At 35.8% G+C, this 24,682-nt stretch overlaps 1 protein-coding gene across 1 annotated transcript in view; it reads left to right on the top strand.

The window, feature by feature from the left end:
* The window catches only part of LOC140513152 (pro-neuregulin-3, membrane-bound isoform-like), a 68,573-nt gene that overhangs the window by 7,705 nt on the left and 36,186 nt on the right, over positions 1 to 24,682 (top strand). Inside the window, exons 2-3 of the mRNA XM_072622574.1 lie at positions 11,507 to 11,609; positions 21,460 to 21,586. Coding sequence (XP_072478675.1) covers positions 11,507 to 11,609; positions 21,460 to 21,586 — 230 coding nt within the window. The remainder of the gene's footprint in view (positions 1 to 11,506; positions 11,610 to 21,459; positions 21,587 to 24,682) is intronic.

Below are 24,682 nucleotides of genomic sequence, written 5' to 3'. Positions count from 1 at the left end.
CTAGGGATTACTGGTTCCAGTATGAGTTCCTTCCTATCAAAAATGTCACAGACTTCAGTACCATATATTGGCACAGTTGGTATGAAAATATATAATGATATTTCCCTTTATGTATATGGATTCACTTGTGCCTTGCAAAGATTCCCTGCCTATCCAGTGGTCTTTAGCCCACAGGCTCTTACTCAACAAGCCTTTATTAACTGCTCACTGTGTGGCTGAAATGGGCTAGTCTCCCTGAATACAAAAGAAAGGAAAAAGTTGCTGCTTTTAAAGAATTTACATTCTACTGTAGATGGAGTTGGGGTTGGGGTGAAACCACTCAACTAGCTAACAAATATTCTTGGATCTTTCATATGATAATATAAACTGCATTAGAAACTCTTCAGAGAAGAAAGCTTACAAAGCAGAGATTAATTAAAATGAAGTTTTTAGGTAAAATGTCATTCTTTGTAAGTGGTATGGTTTGTTGTGCTTTGTGAGTTGCTTTCTGAAATATGATCAAATGTCAGTTAAGGTATTCACCCTAGAAGACAGTAACTTCCTAAAATTAGATAATAATATAGACAACATCGACTTTAAAATGTCTAATTAAAACAAAGGCTAAAATTAGATCATGACCATGCACTGGTTTGATGAACAAATGAGAGATATTTACTCTGATGAAATAGATGAAAAATCACATGGGGATGAAAGCAGTGGTGATTTCAAACTGGAAGCACTGAGATGGAAGGTTCAGGCATATCAGATGGGGCTGACAGAAAACTTGGAAAATCCACGAAGGGACACATATGAGGGAATAAATGAAGTGACTCTAAAATTATATATTTCTTAAATGCAAAACATCAATGAAGGCCCACAAAGTGAATATTTCATTGCTGTTTGCAAAGATTTCCAGAGAATGGAATTAGACTGTTAAAATTCTCATGGTAGTTTGAGTTTTTATTTAGGTTAAAATTATCAGAGCTTTTCCATTTATTCTCTTCTAGTACTCAGGGTTTATAAGGTCCACGTGTTGAAATTGTTCCAAAAAAGGTAGAAGTGAGAAACCTTGAGGGATCAGAATAAATTATGCTTAGAGATAAACAATTTTTACTTTATTTGATAAGCACTGGACTGATATTGGTTGGTTTTGATTATCTGAGCCAGTAAGGCAAAAAGCATTTCTTAAGCCCTAATATGTGCTGGCACTGTGCTAAGCTCTGAGTTTACAAAAAAAAAGGCTAAAAAAATTGTCCATACCCTTGAGGAACTCACAGTCTAATGTCAGAGACAATATGCAAGCAAATATGTACAAACAAGCTGTATAATAAATCAATCAGTAAACCTCCGTTACCAGCCTTTGATGTGCCATGCTCCAAGCTACCTGCTGGAGATACAAAAAGAGACAAAAGAGAGTCTTTACCCTCGAGGCATTTATAATCTAAGGGGGAGACAACATGCAAATAAATACATACAAACAAGATAAGTAATAATCAACGAAGAACCTGTAGAAGATACAGTTTTAGTTAGGACTAGGAGGAAGTCACGGAAGCCTGGAGATGAGGAAGCAAAACATTCCAGGCATGGAAAAATAGTAAGCTAAAATGCCCAGAGTCAGGAGATGGTGTGTTTTGTTCTGAAATCAGCTAGGAGACTGGTGTTACTAGACTAAAGAGAATGTAGATATAAGAAGAGTATATGTAAGGTGTTAGATGACTGGAAAGATAAGGGGGCAGGTCCTATCAAGGGCCTTGAAAATTAAATAGAGGTCTTGGATTTGATCATGGAGATAATAGAGAATCAGGGTATTAAAAGGAAAAATTGTATTCAGGCTTTCACCCCAATTAATGAGCAAAACTCAGGAAAAGGAGAATTTAATGCAGCTTTTCAAAAGTATGTCAAGGTAGCAACACATTAATGGATTGATCACTAGTTATCAATCAGCAAGAGATTCAAGATGGAGCCAACTTTTATTGATAACTTTTCTAACAGGATCAAAACAATTCAGACATGTCCACATCTGCAAAAAAAGGATAGTCTATTGCATCTCTCAGTTCCTCCCCTGTTGTCTGTATGTGATGTTTGATGATAGCCTGGTATGGAATGATAGCAGGTGGTACAAAAGTTTCAGACTGGGTGATACCTCCCTCAACAGAGCCTCCCTTAACGTTAATTTACAAGTAGGACTGACAACAATGGAGTAACTAAATCAATGTAACTTTCACAAGAAAGGTGATTTTGTTGGACCTGGGCTTTAGGAAAATCACTTTGGGTGCTGAATAGAGGTTGAACTGGACTAGAAAGGCACTTAGGGCAGGGAGACCAATAAACAAGCTATTGTAGTAGTGCAGGTTTGAGGAAATGAAGGTTTGTACCAGGATGGTGACAGTATCAGAAGAAGTAAGGGGGCATATTCAAGAGATAATGCAAAGAGGATAGGTCTTAACAATAGAATGAATGTGAAGGGGGGATGGAGAAAAAATTGGGAGAATGATGGTGGCCTTCTTGGGCAGTTAGGTCACGTAATATATAGAGCATTGAACCTAGAGTCAGAAAGATGAGTTCAAATCCAGCCTCAGACACTTACTAGCTCTATGACCCTGGGCAAGTCACTTAACCCTGTTTGCCTCAGTTTCCTCATCTATAAAATGAGCTAGAGAAGGAAGTGCCAAACATTTCAGTTAGGTCAGTTTTGGACATGATGAATTTAAGATGTCTGTTGAATATCCATTTTTAGATGTATGGAAGTAATTTGGAGATTTGAGATTCAAAGTTAGTAGAGAAGTGAGGATAAATAAATTTAAAAATCATCAGCATAGAGTTTGTAACTGAATCCATGGGAGCTGATCAAATCATCAAGTGAAGTAATATAGAGAATGAAGAGAAAAGATCCAGGACATAGCCCTGTGGAATACCCGCTGTTAATACCTATGACCTAGATGAAGAACCAAGAATAAGAGTGAGAAGAAATAGTCAAAGAGACAGCAGTGGAACCAGGAAAGAATAGTATTCAGCAAGTCTAGATAAAAGAGAGTATTGAGGAGAAAAGGATAATCAAAAATGTCAAAAACTTCAGAGAGGTTGAGAAAGATAAAGACTGAGAATAGGTCATTCAATTTGGCAATTAAGTGATCACTGGTTACTTTGAAGAGCACAGATTTGTTGAAGGATGAGGTTGGATGCCAAATTTTAGAGAGATGAGAGAGAGAGAACAAAAAGTGAAGGCACCTTTTGTAGATGGTCTTCTCAAGGGTTAAGTAAATATGGTCAAAGCTGTACATTAACCACATATTCCTGAAACCACTGGTAGGATTGATAGAATTGGGAAGAAATGAGAGAGATCTATTAAAAAGTTATTTTTGTGCTGAGTTACTTCTAATATAAAGGAAAGAACTGATGAGGACATGTAAAACCATTCATTCATTTGATTTTTTATGTGTGTGTGTGTATATATATTTATAGATATATATGTGAGTGTATACATATATATGTGCATATATGTGTGTATATATAACTATTTGCTTTTAAATTTAATTTAATGTATTTTAAATTCATCAATTTAATTTAATTCCATTTAAGTGGAATTTTTTGTGGAAATGGAAAAAATTCCATTTAAGTGGAATTTATTTGAGTGTTTATATTTCACATTTTACCTATTAGAAAAAAAGCAACTATCCAGCTCGTACATTGGAAGGCTGTTTTATGTTTCAACTGGAACATTGTAGATAGGGACAACTCATTTTCACCCACTGACATGATGTCGCCAACAGCCTTGGAGCTGTGAAAAAGAAATAGCCCTAAGCAGAATGTGGAATGGACTCATGTAGCCTATTGAACAAGAATAAAAATTTCTAAGAAATGAGAAACATGTCCATTGTTAGAAAGTAGCACATTGCACCACAAACATCGAATGGGTGATATTTTCTATTTTACTCCTTCTCAAACAAAACTTTATCACTAGATCCAATTGGTGAGCTAAATGAAAATAACTCATCGTGACCATTTCATTCATTCACTAATGGTTAATTGCAGAGTAGTGTGGTAGAGCTGTTGTACAAGCTTTGGGATGTTTTTATCTTTGTTTATTAGATTTTTATCTGAGAAGGACAATGCCCAGGATTTATTGTTGTTATTCTTTATTGTATGGAATAAATTTGTTCCATAGCACACGCTTTGTAAATTTTAAAAGGATTTGAGGAAACCTGGAGGTAAAATTGAAATAAGTGATACAATATTAATCCCAAAGGGACCCTCTAGGTGAGAGCAAACACAAACTACAGAGAGAATTAATTATTGAAAAGTCCTCAAGATATAAAACTAGGTCCCCACAAGTCCAGAAAAAAACTGGGACCACTGGTTGCAAATAATAATGGGGTTAAAGATTTATAACTTTTGCTCCTACATGTTCATCTGAGGAACTCATTGAGCAAAGTGAATGTTTTCTCCTATAAGCATCTGGTTCAGCTTTTTCAGCATTTGTTATATAGGCCACTGAAAGAGATTTTTAACAAGCACTCCAAAATCCAGCTCAACTTGGCAGGCATACAGAAATGCTGTGTGGGTCTAGTTTTCTCTAACAAATATACATAGACACTTTTCCTTCTTTATTTCATCCATGACCTAGCTCTCAGAAATCTTAGGACCTTCAGCAATTGCATGAGTGAAGACAAGGCTATATGCCTGTGAATGGGAAACTTTCTTAGCTGAGAGTCTTAACACTTAAATAGCTTCTCCATCACCATTATCACATTTGTATGTATCTTACCATATCCTCCCTGCTCAGTATTTGATCAGATCCAGTGAGAATGGCCTCCTTGCTATTCTATGAACAAGATACTTCCTTTCTAGGCTTTGTGTGTGTGTGTGTGTGTGTGTGTGTGTGTGTGTGTGTGTGTGTTTTCTTCTGATGATCCCCCATGTCTGGAATGTCCTCTTTCCTCATCTCTGGTTCTTGATTTCCCTAGATTTCTTCAGGTCCCAACTAAAAGTCTTTTTCAACCTTTCTTAATTTTTGTGCCTTCCTCTCTTACTTACTTCCTAATTATACTCTCTGAAGTGTGTCTGCCTATTATCTCCCCCATTAAATTGTGAGGTCTTCGAGGGTCTGAACTATCTTTTACCTTTTTTAGTATCCTGAGAATTTAACAGTGTCTGCCTCAGAGTAGGAGCTTAATAAAAGTTTATTGACTTATTGATTACCTGATAGATTCAGGTTCCGCAAGGTCCAACTATTTTGAAAACAAAACAACTAGTGACAACAAGAAAAAATGTACATAGAAAACAACAAAAAAAACAAAGGATGTGTAATACATGAGTGATAACTGTTTAGCTCTGTTTCTTTGTACTTCCTTATGCTTTTACTTCTGTACAATCTTAAAACAGACCTTCTTCCCCATTTGTACTTTTCCTACGTATAAAAATGAATTGTGTGATCCTTAGCATTAAGTTTAATAAGCAGCAATTCTAAGATTATCAGCATATGCTCTTAAAATATCCTTTGTCACGATTTGACCTACTTCACTATCACGCACCATGCTCCCTCTACGTCGAGGCTGAAGATCTTCTGCCTCTTGGATTCCCCCCTCCAGTCCTAAAAGTGCTTAGCCTGTCCTAAAATGATGAGAGGTGAAATGAATAGGATAGCCAACTATTGCTGTCCCCACTTTTTCAGATGGCAAAATGGGAGGGGCTTTGCTATGAGCAGGATATTATATTGGTCATTGAGTGAGATAAAAGACAAATCAAATATAGTCACTGATCTCTCAGAGAGTTTGCAGTTTAATAGGGCGATAAGACATGATATAATTCAACAATGTTTTTGTTTATTCAGTCGTTTTTCAATTGTGTACAGCTCTTTGTGACCTCATTTTTTTTTTTTTGTGGCAAAAATGCTGGAGTGGTATGCCATTTCCTTCTCCAGCTTGTTTTAAAGATGAGGAAACAGAAGCAAACAGGGCTATGTGACTTGCCCTGGGTCACAGAACTAGTTAGTTTCTGATAGAAGATGGGAGGATAGGTCTTTTGGACTCCAGACCTAGCACTCTATCCACCTAGCCACCCTCAATTAAAAATTATTTACTACTATACTATTAGGTCATGAAGTCTTTGAGGTTTTTATACATCTCTGTATAAAAGGATTATGCTAAACAGACTTACCTAACTTTTGTTATATTGACAAGCACTGTGAAAGAAACAAGGTTAAAATAAAATATGGTTTATATCAAGCCTATAAACTATTGGACATTATAGGACAAAACAGGTATGCACCATAGATACAAGCCATCTTCACCAAAAGAAGGGAAGCATCAATTAAGGTAAATGCTATTCTAGATCTGTTTCTCATCTAAGAAGGTACTGGTTTCTAGGAAGAAAAACGTGAGAACAATCGCACCATCTAATGTGTAACAGAGGAGAAGAAAATGGAGCATAGAATAATACACACTTTAAAATTATGAAGATTTGGCTGTAATGCCTTTAGAGAAAATAGATCAGTTACCATGAACAAAAGTTGTGCTAGAGAAATCAGTCCAATGGGTATGGGAAGCTCTGAAAAGAAAATTCTATTAAAACAAAGAGAAAAATTCTGATGAGGAGGAAAGGGGCTAATTGATTAAAAAGATTGACTTTGCTGGACAAGGAATCCCTCAACCATCCTAAATTTTAAATAAACAGATGAAGAAATGGAAACAAAGATAGAGAAAAGAAAATAAATATAAAACTTGAAATGATTGTGACATAATGTCAGAAATGTTAAAGCACAGAATATGCTGAAGCTGGTAAAAAAAGCTAAGGGAAGTAATGTTTTACACTCGTATTGAAGAAAGAAAAGGATGATCAAGGAAGGGATAAAGCTGTTATGTGATAGAGGTTGAAAGGAAGTGTTTCATAGAGCTCTGAGTTTGGAGTCAATAAAGACCTAGGTTCAAAGTCTACATCAGACACTTGCCAGCTGGGTGGTCCTGGACGAATCATTTAACCTCTCTGGTCTTCAGTTATCTCAGAGATAAAATGAAGAAGTTCCACTCAATGACCTCTTTTTAAGGTATTTCTCAGCTCCAAACACACACACACACACACACACACACACACACACACACACACATAAAGCAGATGATAGGAAAGACACAGCTGCTTAACTCATATTTTGCTTCTGTTTTCTCTTCCAAGGAGAATCTTCTTTGAGTTTAGAAGGACCAGGGGAGGGGAGAGAAAAAAGGAATTGATGCCCAAATTAAGTAGAAAAATAAAGATAAATAGATCAGGTGGGAACATCTAGAACAGTCTTTGATTAGTTCAAGTCACCAGGCCCAGAATTCTCAAAGAACTGAAAGATCTATGATTTCTTGGTGACAAAAAATAGTAGAGAAAAACTTTTCTAAAATCACTGAATGAGAGTTCCTGGACTAAGATATACTTCATGTTTCAGAACAGCAAGATATGCTTGAAATAAAGTAATGAGTACAACAGAGGGAAAAGAAAGGAAATTCTTACAAGGACAAATCCACAGAATAAACCAGCAGAGAGAGACTGAACAAATGATAAAACAATACAAAACAAAAGGTATCATAGTACAATGAAGAACAAGATGGACAAATGAAACCAAGGAGAAATCCATGGTAGAAGGGTGGGAGGGGAACATGAGGGCATAAGATCTATAACTCGATCCAAACAAATTAAGATAGAACAAGAAGTCCTTATGGGGTTGAGAAAATTAATAAAAATAATTTGAGTAAGAAATAAGGAACACTTGTGTGACCCAGGGCATGTCACTTAAACCTGTTTGCCTCAGTTTCCTCATCTGAAAAATGAGCTAGAGAGGAAATGGCAAGCCATTCTGGTATCTCTGCCAAGAAAACCCCAAATGGGATCATGGAGAGTCAGACAACACTGAAAAATGATTGAACAAAAAATAAATGCTTGCTGAATTGAAATGTTTTGAATTTAGATTAATAATTCAAAGCACTAATCATCTAAATGATGTAAGATTTGTTTAAAGAAAGAAACGTACAAGTGTAACACAATATAATAAAATAGCTACATTTCATAAGATCTGCAGAACCCTTCATATACATACATGTATACATATATACATATATGTGATGTGTACACATACATATATATATAAACATGGGAGGGAGATATACAATATTTCTATAATATATTACCTATAGTATATACATATTTATATACAGGTACACACATATGTGTGTATGTCATGTACATAAAGAACTTTGCAGATCTTATGAAATGGTCATGATAATGGCACTTTTAAGAGAGGATTAAATGAAATAATATATTCAAAGCACATTGAAACCCTGAAAAGATTATATAAATACTAGTTGCTGTTATGATTGTATACTTAATTCAGTATTTCATCATTGTGAATGTTGTTTTTGTGGTTAATTCCTCCTCTGACACATACGATGATTACTCTTTTGCTTAGTAGATGGTCATTCACATTTGCTATGGTCAAAAATGTCATCACTCTTCCACCAACCTGGAGATGAAGCTTTTCAAACACCCAGATTGGACATGAGGCAACCAACAATCATTAGATTGATGCTAAAAATTTCTCCAGTTTGATTAAAAATTTAGGGCTGAAAAGGATATTAGAAGTCATTGAGTCTAAAATCATTTTAGATAATATTCATAAACCACTTAGCCAAGTACCTGACATATAGCATGTCCTATCTCAATGTTTTCTTGTGAGGGAACAGTGGCACAGAGAGTTTATATGAATTATTCAGGTTCATCCAACTTAGTATCTGAGACAAGATTTGAATTCAGGTCTTCCTTTATTCCAAGGCCAGTGCTCTATACACTATATTTCTCTACTTCTTTAATTTAATCACATTTTTCTAAGCTTAAACTCCGCTGCAGAATCTCTATGCTAAAACATCAGCATACACACTGAACCAAGTTCTGTACTATATACACACACATGTAAAACATTAGTATGATATTGCGCTGAACAGTCCCACTCTTCTAATCTTAAATATTCATGCCTAAAATATCCATACTATTCAAAGAAATAGCATCCAAAAATCATTCATGATTCTAACAAATAGCTGTAACACTCAATAGGAAAAATCGGGGGAGTAACCAGTTCTACGAGGACATGTCCCCACTCTCAAATAAAAATGGGAACCTCATAAAGGTTAAACATTTGGTAAAACATTTTGAAAAATTTAGAGCACATTATAAAAGTAGAATGAAGTCATCATCGTCATCTGAGTTTGGAAATTACCATGTTATTTTTAGCATTTGCCTTTACCTTAGACTTTAAATTATAGATTTTTCTTGTCCACTAGACTGGAAACATCAGTTAAAATTAAGGAGATGCTAATTCACTTGAATGTGTAGTATCCTCATTATGAATTAAATATTTTCCTCAGCTTCTTGTTTCACATCATTTTCCATATTTTGTCTCACTAACAAGTTATGTTCAATGTATCTGAATTAATTAACAAAAGAAATGTGCAGTCAAGCTAAATGAATCTTTAAGCCTTGGCCTGACTGTTTACAAGTTTTGAAAATTCTAATACAAATATTCCAATGTGAGGTGAAAGAAATGTGAAGAAATATGTTTTTTTTAACCTGATATTCCAATACATTTTAAAAGTTGAGTCTCTGAAACGTGAAACTTTTTTAGTCATGTTTCAAAGATTTTCTAGAAAATACTAGTCTAGTTGGGTCAGATGTTAAGATGTTGTGTGGCTTCTCAGTGGCTTTTCTAATGATACAATTTCTATTTTCTCTCTCTCCAACTTGAGACAAATATATTTGGGATGAGAAAATCATCTAGTAGCAGGGATTCTATTGCTATGGAAACAGTGAGTCATGAAGCTCTTCAAGAGGAATACCTTTAAATTGAGGCTAGGCAGAGGCCAACGTTGTCTAAAGGGTGGTCAAAGGATCTTGGAAAAGTTCATGGATACTAGGACAGTCATAAACCTTATTCTAGCCCTACAGTTCCTGGCTTCCTTGAGTAATATATAATTTTTGTTTATTATTTATATTTATTTACATATTATACATATAATGTTTTAATGTTTGCAAATAACTGTACAAATATTATTATATTTGATCCTTATAAAAATCCAAGGAAGTAAATGCTAATATTATTCCTGTTTTATAGCTAAGTAAACAGAAAGAGAGAGTTTTACTGACTTGCCCAGGGTCACACATCTGGTAAGTGTCTGAAGAAAGATTTGGACTTAGGTCTTCTTGACCCTTGGATAATTAGGTGACACAGTGGATAGAGTGCTAGGCCTGAAGTCAGACAGAATCATCTTGAGTTCAAATCTGGCCTCAGACATTTAGTAGCTGTATGTGACCCTGGGGAAGTCATCTAATCCTGTTTGCCTCAGTTTCTCCATCTGTAGGAAGTGGAGAAGGAAAGAGCAAACAATTCCAGTATCTTTGCCAAGAAAACCCTAAATGGGGTCATGAAGAGTCAGACATGACTGAATGACAACAACTTCCTGACTCCAAGTCCAAGACTCTTTCATTACCTTACCACCATTATTGGTTATATAAGACATTTTTTTCTCATATGAAGGAATTAAACAGACACTTTAGGTAACTGAGAATAATAAACAACAATCTCAGCTCAGCAAAGGACTGGAAGGTTTCCATTACATTTGAGGGAATTCTTGATTGGCCTTGACAGCAAACACATACAATACCTCTGACAGACTCATGACTCTGACTGGTCTAAATTGACTTCAGACTATCAACAAGCCAGCATGTGCCAAGACAAGAACGAGAGACCACCACAATGATGATACCAGAAGGAGCTTTAGCAAGTAGCACTCAGTGTTCTTAACATTTCATACAAATGCAAGTAACGCATGGTTGAGGATGGATATGAGGATTTGCCCACCAGGAAGCCACTCAGAAACACTGGGAAAACAGCAAATAAAAGTCTGGCAAATGAAAAAAACTGAAAGTTTTGTTGTTTTATGTTTTACTTTAATTTGTTGGGTTTTTGTTGTTCATTGTTTTAAATTTTAAACAATCAGCATGGGTTATTAGACACACTGTTGATATGTATGTTATGCCAAATATTTCACGGTATACAAACGCTTACTAGAAGCCCAGATGATTAAAACATAGAAACACCAAATTCGAAGAATCTACAGACTATAACACAGACTCATAGACTTAGGACTGGAAGAACCCTTGGAGATCACCTAGTCCAATCCTATTGTTTTCCAGGTAAGTTATCTGAAACCTGGAAAGATGAATTGCGTTGTCTAAGATCTCAAGATAGTCAATTCCAGAAGCTGGTGGTAGAGAAAAGATGGGAGAGATAATAACTTATTAATTTCTTGTCATTTTCTTCACTTCCATGGTTATTATTCATACCATAATAGGAGAGAACAGCATCTTTCAAAGAAGTTATTGATTGTCAAAATCCATAAGAAAAAAATGAAAGAATAATGAATTCTTCTTTCTTTACAAACTTTTTCCCTCACTCCTCAATTAAAACAAAAACTAATCTCATTTTTTTTTCTATTCACAGAGAGTGAAGAAGTTTACCAAAGGCAGGTGCTTTCAATTTCCTGTATCATCTTCGGTATCATCATTGTGGGCATGCTCTGTGCTGCATTCTACTTCAAAAACAAGTAAGATTCTTTCTGTCTTGTGTCATAAAGTCATTTCTCAGCGTAGGCTCTTAACAACATTTCTATTTTACAGCTCATGTTCAAAGTAGAAGCATCCCCTGGGAGGCACTAGACCAGCTGGTTTGACAGGAGAATCTTTTCTCATCAAATCTCAATGTCTGGGCCTCAAACTTTAAAAAGACTAATGAATTTAAGAATGTTGGGGATAGGCCTATCTTTCCTTATCAGCAATGAGACAGATTCCGTTATGCTTCAGCGTTCAAGAACTATTTCTGTTACTTTCATCTGTTAGGAATCTATATTGACATATTTAGTATCTTCTCTATCAGGATATACATAACCTTCCTGAAAATAGGAGATTACTTCTGAACCACACAGGCTACCATCTCATTCAATGGAGAGCATGAAATTTCACTTTAACAGGGGGAAAAAGTGTTTTCCATATCTTCACTTTTCATGATGCAGGGAATATGTTCGGTAAATTAACAAGTAACCCCACTAAAAAGATTGTGTATAAAATCAGAAAGATCATTTAACATACATGTCAATATAGGTAACTCAACTCAGAAAATCTGTTTTTTGAGATCTGAATGCTATTAGAGAAGGCAGAAGTGGGTGCTTTCCAAATAAACATACATGTCTTTGATTGAGGCGGTCAGTCATGCTCAAAGGGAAAATATATTGGGATCCACTTAACACAGTGAAAAGTCTGGCTCATTTTGAAAGAGGTCTATTAAGGCTGGAAAATTTGAAGTGTCCTCATCCACCACTTTTTATAAGGACAGTAAGCATGGCTCTAGAACCAATGAAAAGTCATTTGTGGTGCATAAAGTTGGTGAGGAATCAACTTTGAGCAATTTTGGGAAAGCAGAATGAGTTCTCACTTAGTATGCTTCTCAGAAACTAGAGTATTAGAGGTTATGAATGGATCCAAATATTCTACATGTTGTATGTAATTTGGCAAAGTGTTAAATACAGAAAACCACACAAAGGGTGTATTTCAAAGTGCATATGTGTTTATGTACATATACACACAAATTTGGATGTACATGTACAGATACCTACATGTATGCCAACATGTATATATACTTATATATGTATGTACATGTACATGTACAGTCTGCATACATGCATATGAGAGGCAATAATGTAATACAGGAAAAACTGAATGGTGTAAAATTCAAGAACACTTGGTTTTAATTTCAGACTTCAAAATATATCTGGGCAAGCCATTTAAGCTCTCTGATCTTCAGTTTCTTTATTATTCCTTTTTCCTTATTATTCCTTTTTATTAACCCTCTGGTTATTAGCATGAACCAAACTATAAAATAGGGAGACTCTATCTTCACCAAGGATATTAACCATTATCATGTAAAATATCCAGTGCAAAGTTGAAATGGAGACATTCCTTATAGAACAATCTGCCAGCCAGTCATCATTTTGCAAGTACCTAGTAGGTACCAGGAACTAGAGGTAGAAAAAAAAATAGTCCCTGTCCTTTAAGAATATATATCCTATTAGGGAGAGAAAAAATATATATATACATTAAAATATATTAAAAAATACAAGGAAATTTAAGGGAGAGTATACTATCATCTTAAGGAGACATTTAAACTCTGGAGAACGCTTGGATAAATAAAGGGTTTCAGATTCTCAGTTTTCAATCTTTCACTACCTGGGGGAGTGAGTAGGCAGAGAGATGAACAATAGTTCTTCAAAGTCTCAGGCTGGGTTGCAGTTAGTGTATAAATATGAAAATATCAATAAATATCAGTGTAACTGAAAAAGATTACAAGGTTGATGTGAAAACAAAGCTTATACAAAGGTGTAGAGATTTAAGATGAAATGTGAAAATCCCCCAGATACATTTGTTTGTGGATAATGGCAAAAAGTCTCATAGCGTTCCAGACTTCTCCTATAAGGTGTAGCTCAAAGTGATTTGCCCCGTAATCTCTATAGTTAGAACTGAATAGTAAAAAATAAATAAATAAATAAATAAAATAAAAAAAAAAAATTTCCATTGTGCAGACTATGAGAAGCCTTTGAATGGACAAAGCTTACAGCTAGCCTATCCATTTATCTTAGGTAGACCAATAAATCGTCAATGAACTTGCCCCAGAATGAAATAGAAAGGCTGGATTTCTTTAAGATATTGACCAGAGTCTTTTCTGACTCCAAGCTTTACCCTGAAACAAAAGGCTACCATTTTTTAAACAATATTGTTCTCATAATGCTACACGTCTCTAAGTCATGAATTACCACCTTCATAAAGAATTGATCATCCAAAGGGCAATGGAGAGTGACTGGATAGAAGTAGATGAGCAGGACCATAATGCTAAGGAAGAATTTTCCTAGAGAAGTGAGATAAAAGACATTGTCAGAGAGAAATATGACCAGACAGGAAGGTGAGTCAGTCAGGTATCAAGAATAAAAGACAACTGAAAGGAAGCCCAAGATTTATTGGTCAAAGTATAGTATTAAGATACCTAGCCCTCTGGATGATTGTGAGAGGATATAGACAAAAGTGGCAGAAAGCACGAGAAGGCATGGATGAGTGGCAACCTCCGTTGATGGAGGGAGTACCTCCCACATTGGGATCTAAGTATTGAAAGGACATATCATAAGGACTCTGTGAGCATCCAGTGGATTAATGAATGTAAAATACTTTGTAAGCCTGAAAGGGTTATGTAACAGTTGATAATATATACATATATGCATATGGTATTAAAGGATAATAACAACCGTATTTCATAATAAAATTGAAACTCAAAATAAAAGCTCATCCATAACTGCTGATTCTGGTGTTAGAGACAACTGAGAAAAAGTTGAGAGCTGTATGAGAGGGCTTGCCGAATTCAGCGAGCTCAGTTCACTCTCTGTCTCACTGAAACCTGGTGGCCACCAATTTGGGAGAGCAGGATATTCATCATGGCAGCAACAGGATTGGGATATCAGTTATGATCAAGGCGGCAGAAGGGTCTCTTCATAAGTGCTGTGTATGGGGAAGAAATTGTGTATTTAACAATAAGCAAATTACTTTGAAGAAGTAGTTAATCACTTATTTTTAGAGTATAATTTGTAGTTGCACCACATTTAAACTAAAAACTGATTATGGTAATCAGGAGAAATGGAGAACAGCTGGATAAATAGAGGATTTCAGTCTTTCAGAGCTGTCAATCTCTTACTTCCTTGGGCAATGAGTGGGCACAGAGAGATGAACAATAACCTTCCACAGGCTCAGGCTGGATTGGACTTGATGTATAAACATGAAAACATCTATAAATACCAGTCATTAAAAGAGGCTCAAAAGAGCCAAAGTCAAAAGGGGAGCAGTGACACAGAACTTGCTTGCCTTTCTGACTGACCAGATGGAACCCAAGGAAGACCTTGAGGCAAAGAGAGCTGTTACCTTTATGCCAGTCATGAGAGAAGGTCTATGTTCTGGAGAAGCTTTTATGTTGCATTTTAGGGCTTTTTCTTTGGAAGTTTCCCAGCGTATGCTTAAAAGTGCAGGCTAAAGTGACAAGGAGAATAATATTTGGAGTGAGACAGGAAATCTAAAGATTCTTAGTCTTTCATTTCAAATTGCTTCATTTTTCTTGACCCATAATGTATTTGAAACTAATTTTTAAATCCCATTGCCCTGGAGAGGATGATGAGTGTGATGTTTGTATACCTTGTCCTCTAAACAAAGGAATGGGCTTGTATCATGTACATTTCCATTCTATGATTATATTAAAAACCCTCTCTAAATGTGACCAAAATTTAGGGAAATCAGCACCAGTGCTACATTCATTATTCATCATAAATTCTAAGAATAAACTGAAATGTTTATATGGAGTTAAATATGAAAAGTGGTCTCCTTTGCTGGATCTTCTTTCAGGTCATTCCCTTAAACCATAGTTATCCCTCAAACTTTGGTCCTGGGCCTTCTTTTTTCTTTCTATACTACTTCACTTGGTAATCTCATCTGCTTCCATGAATTTCATTACTGTCTCCATGCTTATGATTCTCAAATGTGCATATCCTTCTCCAAACTCTCTGATGACCTCCATTCTCACATCTTCAACTGCCTTTTAGCCATTTTTAACTGAACATTCAGTAGATATCTTGAACTCAATATATCAAAAACAAAACTCAGTATCTTTCACCCTAACTCCCTCCTCCTCCCCCCTTTCCTATTGATGTGGTAAGCAATACTATCCTCACAGTCCCTAAGGTTCACAAGCCAGGAATTATCCTAGACTCCTCACTGTTTTTTACTCCTCTCCACCCCAAACCTTGTTGCCAAGGTCTGTTTATTTCACCTTTGCAATACCTCTTAAACATATCTCAGTCTCTCCTCTGACACTGCAGAAGCGATTACTACATAGAATTTAGGTGGAGAATCTGAGAGGTTCATATACTATATTCTTCCATATAGTGGTTTAAATCCTAAATCTTCTTCAATAACTGATATAGTGAGAAGAGCTCCGGACATGGTATAAGGAGAACCAAATTCCATCTTGTGCTTTTTGTGTTCCTGGAGAATTTTTATTTTTAATATTCTAGGTCTCAATTTCCACATCTTAATTCCAGGGCTAGACTAGATGATCTCTTCAGTCAATTCAAATCTAAATCTATCAATCCAACTGTATATATATGATCCCATGAACTTAGTGTCTGACACATTTTAGATGCTTAACAAATGCTATTGATTGATTGTTGAGGGAATTTTAAAATTGGAGAAGAGAGGTTGGAAAAAGAAAAGAAGTCTATGGGAGATCCTCAGAAACAGAAAAAAGATACTAAGATAGCTGAGAAAGATTTAGGTCCAGAATTTGATCTTTGGTGAATGAACAATTTTTTAGCTTACAAAATGAGAGTTGGGCAAGCCATCTTCTAAAGACATGACACTCTCCATCTTTGATCCTACATATAACTGCTTTGTATGACGATAAGGACTACCAAGATGGTGACCATGATAGTTACTTAACTGTAATATTTTAATCTAATAGATAGGTATTGCCTTGGTGCCCACATACCTAATGCTAGCTAGGCTAGTGTTTCTAACAAATATGTTGAACCATGGTTTCCCAACACCATATTAAGTGTCTCAATCACTGATCCTATTGTAGCAATGATAACCGATTTTGTGATGGAGTTTTTTAATGCAAATATAATGGATTTATTTCTAACAATAGTCTACAGATTGGCTGTTGGGAAGTAGCTAGATTATTAAGACTAGATTAAAGCCAGGAAGAGGATAAAAGCTTCTCAGAGAACTGAGAAGATAAAAGGAATGTCTGAATGGGCACAACTACACCGTATTCTCAGCATTTCATTGAACTTGTATGATAAAGTCAAAGAATTCTATAATTCTCAGTGCCCTCTAAATAAAACTACCATAGCAACCAAAGGTCATTTTGCTATAAGGCACACAGAAAATATGAACTGTGCTTTCATATTTCAGGTAAAAATGATTCATATTCAATAAGACAACAAATATTACTTAAGCACTTACAGTGTGTCATGACCTACATCAAGCACTAAGGTTACAAAGACAAGAAGGCAACATTGCCTCCTCCTATGGAGCTTACATTCTAATGGCAGTGATAGAAGGAATAAACAGTTAAGAAAATATAAAGTATACACAGGTTAATATATATTCATTTTATGAGGGATAAAGTGCTACTGACTCGGGGTTGAGGGTGAAATGAAGAGAATCAGGAAGACCTCCTGTAGGAGGTGGCAGCAGAAATGAGACAGTAGCTTCCAGATTGGATTCCTTTAGAACACAGCCCAGGTATAACCTCTTTCAGGAGGTTTGTCCCCTTGAGAACTGCTGCTTCCTGCCTAGAACCTCTACAGAAACACACTTCAGGTGACGTAAGAAGGGAAATTATATTCCTAAAATATTCTACAATTATCCTGGGACTAAAATGGTCTACAGCACAGATAGTACTTGTATTTATTTTGAATCAGAGTATTCTATAAACATTGATTGAGATGATCAACTGTGACTCAGTCAAACATTTAATAAGTATCTCTTGTGTGCCAGGCACTCCTACACCGGGGATACAAAGAAAGGCAAAACAAACAAACAAAACAAAAACAAACTAACAAAAAGCTCCTCAAGGAGCTCACCACTGAATCTGGAGACAATAGGCAAACAACTCTGCATTGACAAGCTATAAACTGGATAAATTAGAGGAAAAAAATAGCATGGAGAAGCACTAGAATTAAGGGAAATTATGAAAGGATTTCTATAAAATGTGGGGTTTTAGTTGGGACTTGAAAGAAGCAAGGAAGCTAGAAGGAGAACATTCTAGGCATGAGGAATAGACCATGTAGGTCAGCACAACAAAAGGTAGAGGAACATAAAAAGACGGTTTCACCTTCCCATTGAGGTCAATGAAATACTCCAAAAGCAAAGAATGTAGATGCCACCCTCTTTTCTTTACAGAACTGGCCCTCCAGTGTGCATCAGGAGAGGTTTTCCCACTGAGACAACAAATAGGATCCTTCCCTACAGATTCTTGTTGCTGTTCTATTTTTTTCTTTTGTTGTTCTCTCTTTAAAAATATATATATATTTTTTTTCAGTTTTCAACATTCACTTCCACAAAATTTTGAAGTTCAAATTTTTTCCTATCTTCCCCTTTCCCTCACCCCAGGACAGTATGTATTTTGATTACCCTTTCCTCCAATCTATTTTCCCTTCTTTCACCTCCCCATTCTCTTCTCTTCCATTTTCCTATAGTACAAGATAGATTTCTATATCCCATTGCCTATATATTTTATTTCCTAGTGGCATGTAAGAACAAATTTTAACATTTATTTTTAAAACTTCGGTTCCACATTCTCTCCTTTCCTCCCTCCCCATCCACCCTCATTGAGAAAGCAAGCAATACAAAATAGGTTATGCATGTGTAGTCATGCAAAACACTTCCATAACAGTCATGTTGTGAAAGACTAACTATATTTCCCTTTATCCTGTCCTGCCCTCCATTTATTCTATTCTCTCGTTTGACCTGTCCATTTACCAAAGTGTTTGCTTCTGATTACCCTGTCCCCCAATCTGTTGTCTCTTCTATTATCTCCCCTCTCTTCTCACCTTCCCCCCTGCTTTTCTGTCAGGTAAGATAAACTTACGTACCAAATTGTGTGTGTATGTTTTTCCTTCCTGAATCCAAAGTCAATGAAAGGAAAGCTCCCTTATTCCCTCTCACCTTCCCCTTTATCCCATCCACTGCAAAAACTCTCTCTTACCTTTTTTATGAAATGATTTACTACATTCTACATCTCCCTTTTTCTTTCTCCTAGTACATTCCTCTCAACATTTAATTTTCTTTTTAGATATACCTTAATAATCAGCTCACCCTCTGCACACTCTGTCTTCTCTCTCTCTCTCTCTTTCTCTCTCTCTCTCTCTCTCTCTCTCTCTCTCTCCACACACACACACACACACACACATATATATTCCCTCCAACTCTCTTAATACTGAGAAAGTTCTAATGAGTTAAAATTTCATTTTTCCATGTAAGGATGTAAAAAGTTCAACTTTAATAAGCCCCTTATAGTTTTTCTTTGCTTAACTTTCCATGCTTCTCTTGAATCTTGTATTTGAAAGTCAGATTTTCTATTCAGCTTGGTCTTTTCAATAAGAATGCTTGGAAGTCATCTATTTCATTGAAATTTCATTTTTTTCCCCTAAAGTATTATACTTAGTTTTGCTGGGTAGGTGATTCTTAGTTTTAATCCTATCTCCTCTGACCTCTGGAATATCATATTCCAAGACCTCTGATTCCCTTAATGTAGAACCTGGTAAATCTTGTGTTATCCTGATTATGCTTCCACAATACTTGAATTGTTTTGTTCTAGCTGATTGCAATATTTTCTCTTTGAACTGGGAACTCTGGAATTTAACTACAATACTCATAGGAGTTTTCCTTTTGGGATCTCTTTCAGGAGGTGAACAGTGGATTATTTCCATTTCTATTTCCCCCTCTAGTTTTCGAATATCAGGACAGTTTTCTTGATAATTTCTTGAAAGATGTTGTCTAGGCTCTTTTTTATGATTATGGCTTTTAGGTGGTCTGATATTTTTTTAATTGTCTCTCTTGGATCCATTTTCCAGATCAGTTGTTTTTCCAATGAGATATTTCACATTGTCGTCTATGTTTTTTCATTCTGTTGGTTCTATTTTATAATTTCTTGATTTCTCACAAAATCATTAGCTTCCATTTGCTTCATTCTAATTTTTAATTTTCTTCAGTGAACTTTTGCACCTCCTTTTCCATTTGGTCAATTCTGCTTTTTAAGGCATTCTTTTCCTCATTGGCTTTTTGTGCCTCTTTTGCTATTTGGGTTAGTCTAATTTTAGAGGTGTTGCTTTCTCCAGCACTTTCTTGAGTTTCCTTCAGCAAGCTATTCACTCATTTTTCATGATTTTTTGTATCACTCATTTCTCTTCCCAATTTTTCCTCTACTCCTCTCACTTGGTTTTCAAAATCTTTTTGAGCTCTTCCATATCCTGATACCAGTTCATATTTTTCTTGGAGGCTTTGGATGCAGAAGCTTAAACTTTGTTGTCTTCTTCTGGTTATATGTTTTGATCTTCCTTGTCACTAATGATGTAAGAAAATATATCTCTTCATTGAAAAAGTAAGAATCTATAGTTTGTCTCTTTTTCCCAATTTTCTCATTTTCCCAGTCAATTACTTGACTTTTGAGCTCTTTGTTAAGTGATAGGATCCAGAAGTTGCTTCTGCTTCAGCAGTGGCTGCTGCCACCCTGGGCATAGGGTCAAGGCTAGGGCTGGGACAGGGTCATACTTCCCTCTCAACCAAGTGAGAGACCTTTCCACTGATATTGGAAGCTGTCTTTGGTGTTTGTGGCTTGAGAAATCTGAAAAGCACAGTAGCTTCCAGTGACTCAGTTCTCTAAGACCTGCTACCATTCTCTCCATGCTAGGCCCACAACAAACTACACTCCACTCCCAGTCTGGTGTGATAGACCATTCTTGTAGATCTTCCAGATCGTCTTGGGCTAGAAATTTTCTTTAGTCTGTCATTTTGTGGATTCTGCTGCTCTAGAATTTGGCTAGTCATTTTTATAGGTTTCTTGAGGGGTTTGTGAAGAGAGCTCTAACAGGTCCTTGCTTCTACTCTGCCATCTTGACTCCACTCCTTGCTACTATTCTATTTCAGATTCCTTATACTAAATAACTCAGGGCTAAAACCTTTTGAGCAACACATACAGGGTATGCTGTAAGTACTTATTCTGTATTTATTGTACACAAAGCATTGTGCAAAGCACTGGGAATATAAAGGGCAAATAACACCCCCAAAAAAAAATACAAAAGAAAACAAAACTATCCCCAGCCTTCAAGGGATTCACATTTTAAGGGGAATGCAATACTCAAACAATTATGTACACAAAAGATACATATATATAGTCTAAATGGGACAAAATCTTAGAGGGAAGACACTGGGGGACATAGTAAAAAGGCCTCTTATAGAAGGTTGGATTTGGCATGAGTCCTGAAGGAAGTCAGAGAAGCCAGGAGGCTGAAAGCATTTATCTTTCCTCCCCCACATAAACTCCATTTAAGAATGACACATCTGCCCACTCCTCAGTATTTTCATGGATAATAGGAGACTTCAGCTCAATTAGATTCATTGCATGTGGTTCCCTAGTGTGATGGGAATGATAACTCCTTGGTAATTTAATATTGCTATCTTTAGAAAATCGTAAATGTCAGAGGTTATAAGAATGGTGTTTGTTCTGAGGAGTCAAAATTGCATACATATTGAATATCTTTGAATATAAACAAATACATGTTTGTTTTTTTTCATTTCTACCTGCAGGAAACAAGCTAAACAAATACAGGGGCAGCTGAAAGAAATGCAGAATGTTAAAAAATACAGCCTCAATGCCTCCAGCATGATGGTCAAGTCAGAAAATGTGGCACAGAGCAGAGGCCAGCAGCCAAATGTAAGTGATCTGACCAAGTGTGCCCTGGAGCAATGCAATTGGATTCACTGAGATAATGGGTGCTCCTGGTGCTGGCTGTACTTGAGCTTGAACTGTCTCAGAAGTGCTGAATCTCTGTATATGGAAGGATGGCTCTGTGTCTTAAGGGTAGACATGGGAGAAAGGGCAAAGGGACTTTGGCAAAAAGAACAGAAGCTACTTTGTTTTTAGACTTTGGCAGTCATAAATTGCAACTTCTAAACAGTTTACTAGTGAAATTTAGGAGCTATGGACTACTTTCAGTACTATGAAAAGGAGGCAGCAGGGGCACTGGAAGGAACAGCTCATTTACAGTTAGACAGTCTGGTTTCAAGTCCCAGTTCTGATACTTACTACTTGTGTGACACTGGGCAGTCATGGAAAATTTTAGTGCCAAGTTTCTTCATCTGCAAAATGTTAGGGTTGGCTGAATAACCTTTGTACTCCCCTCTAACTCTAAATATGTGATGCTAGATGCTATTGGTAATTCTGTTTTTGGGAATGAAAAATTAATATTTTTTTAAAATGTGTTGAAATGCCCAATTTAAAATGCATGGTGGATGGAACTCTGTGCCTAGAATCAGGAAGATCCAAGTGCAAATCCAACCTCAGACACAAGCTGTGTGACCCTGAACAAGTTAATGGTATCTGACTGAGTTTTAACCACTGCAAAATAGGGATAATAATAGCGCTTCATTCATGGGGTTATTTTGAGGATCAAAATCAAAAAGCACTTAGTACAGTACTTGGAGTATAGGAGATAACGTAACCTTCCAATTTTTAACCATTAATTTAAACTGCATGGGATATGGGTAATAACTTGATAATCCTTCCTTCCTGCCTGCCTGCCTACCTTCTGTATTGTTTTCATTACTAAGACACAAATGTTGTGTAATTATCATGTTTATACGTCTATATGTATTTATGTCTGTATAGGTATACACACATGCATATATAACTCTGAGAAGATATATGTATGGATGTTATGTGAATATATATGTACAAATACTTACACACACACATGCACACGCATACATGCACTTGCACATGTTCCTTAAAAGAACATTTCTTATTTGTTGAAGCTGAGAAGGCATTTTATCAAGGACCAAGCATTGGCTTTTTTGCACGTGGCTCCTATCTGCAGCCTGAAGCAATGTTACTTTGATAGAGTCTCAAAAATATCAGTTATGCAAAACAGTACAAAACAATTAAAAAGAAGAGAATTCTGTTTGATAAACACAGAGGTATTTCTCTCCTTTTTATAGTTATTCTCTATCCAAGGGTACCATTTCCTTCCATTCTCTATAATGTAGCATTTTCAGCTTCTGATGAACAAAAGGCCCTGGAACAAAGCCATTGGTACAAACCAAGCATTTCAGTAGAATAGGCAATCACCCAGGATACATTAAAGCCCCTCCACATGTTTAAATCGCTCCAAATTTTTATATCATTTGTGATTCTAAGAAATCATTACCAAAAATGTCATTATGTTGTACAGAACAGATGTATTTAGATGTTGCCCACAAATGATAATCTTCTCACACCAACATTTTGCTAAACTTCCTTTTGGAATAGTTGAAGAAGGATGATACTATGCTTTTATTTTGATTTTGCAGTGGTAGGATAAAGTTTGAATTTTCACTAATGATTATGTTAGTCACTTCTGATATAACGTTAAAATATTCTTCATATTTCTGTCTTAATCTCCTGTGAGTTGAAGTCCTTTGATGTTTTGTTTTATATATGTTACTAGTTAATCTTAGAGAAGCATCTGGCTGTAGTTTTTAAAAAAAAAAAAAGCAGTGGACTTGAAGTTAAGAGGACTGCAATAAAAAATTTTGCTCCAATATTAATTTGCTTTTTTGTCACAGAGAAGTCTCTTAATCTCTCTGATCTAAGTTCTATTATCTGTAAAGAAGGAGTACTAATACTTGTATGACATATATCTCTGATATAAAGGAAGCATAATTAATGTAAAAGAAACTTTAAAGGAATTATATAAATTTTCGTGCTTATTATATAACAGGCAACCCGTGATTCTTCAATTGACCCTTCAGTGGAATGAAAGCATCTTAATTTGGTATAGCATTTTATGATTTGTACAGTATTTACTCATCATTTTCTTATTTTTTCCAGGCAACAATCTTCATTTTTAAAAAATATGATGAGTTTGAGAGAAATTTAACAAACACCAACTAATTATTAAATGCTCAGCTGAGACTATATAACAAAGGTCATCATATAACAAAGGATCACAGAATATTAGATTAGAAGTGATTTCAAAGATCACTTCATCCAATCCTTTTTTGTCCTCTATTTGCTCACCAACTGGTCCTTCATCTTTTCCCTGTAGAGTTCCAGTATTGGGGAACTCCCTAGATCCCAAGGCTATCAATTCTATTTCAAGAGAACTTCAATGATTAGGTAAATCTTCCTCATATCAAGGTAAAATTGTCCTCTTGACAATATCTTATTCATTGTTCCTAGCTATGTCCCAGGGGACTAAGCAGAACAAATATGTTCTTTATTCCCAATTACAATCTTTCAAACATATGGCAATGGATACCATATCCATTTAATTCTTTCTTTCGTAGACTAAATATTCTCAGTTCCTATAACCAGTCCTCATTTGGCAGAACATGGCATCACTAGCACTTCCCTCCTTTGTCTCACTATACTTCCATTAATGCAATCTGAATTTACCTTATTATTTTGGGTTGCCATATTTTAAAAGTAGCTGATATTGAGGTTGGAGTTTCCTGAAATCTTCAATTCTGTTTCATATCTCCCCCCCATCCCATATTTCTTCACTGATTTTGGGGGAGGACCTAACTGTCCAGTATTATATGTACCCCTATGAAATTCCAAATTCATCCCTATGAAACCCAAAGCTCTGTACTGAAAGAATCTGTTCAGTTCCTGATTTTGACCCTAGCTATCCTTCTGAACTTGTTGTCATCCATGAATTAGGTAACTTTATTATCACTCTCCCTAGTAATCTGAAAAGTAGAGTGATGCCTCTCATCTAGTATGTATATTCTCTAGTATAGAAACAGACTGCATTTTGCAAATGCATAA

Source organism: Notamacropus eugenii, chromosome 1 (assembly GCF_028372415.1).
Source record: "Notamacropus eugenii isolate mMacEug1 chromosome 1, mMacEug1.pri_v2, whole genome shotgun sequence".
NCBI classification, from domain to species: domain Eukaryota; kingdom Metazoa; phylum Chordata; class Mammalia; order Diprotodontia; family Macropodidae; genus Notamacropus; species Notamacropus eugenii.
Note: the sequence above shows the minus strand (reverse complement) of the source record. Positions and strands in the feature narration are given on the sequence as shown.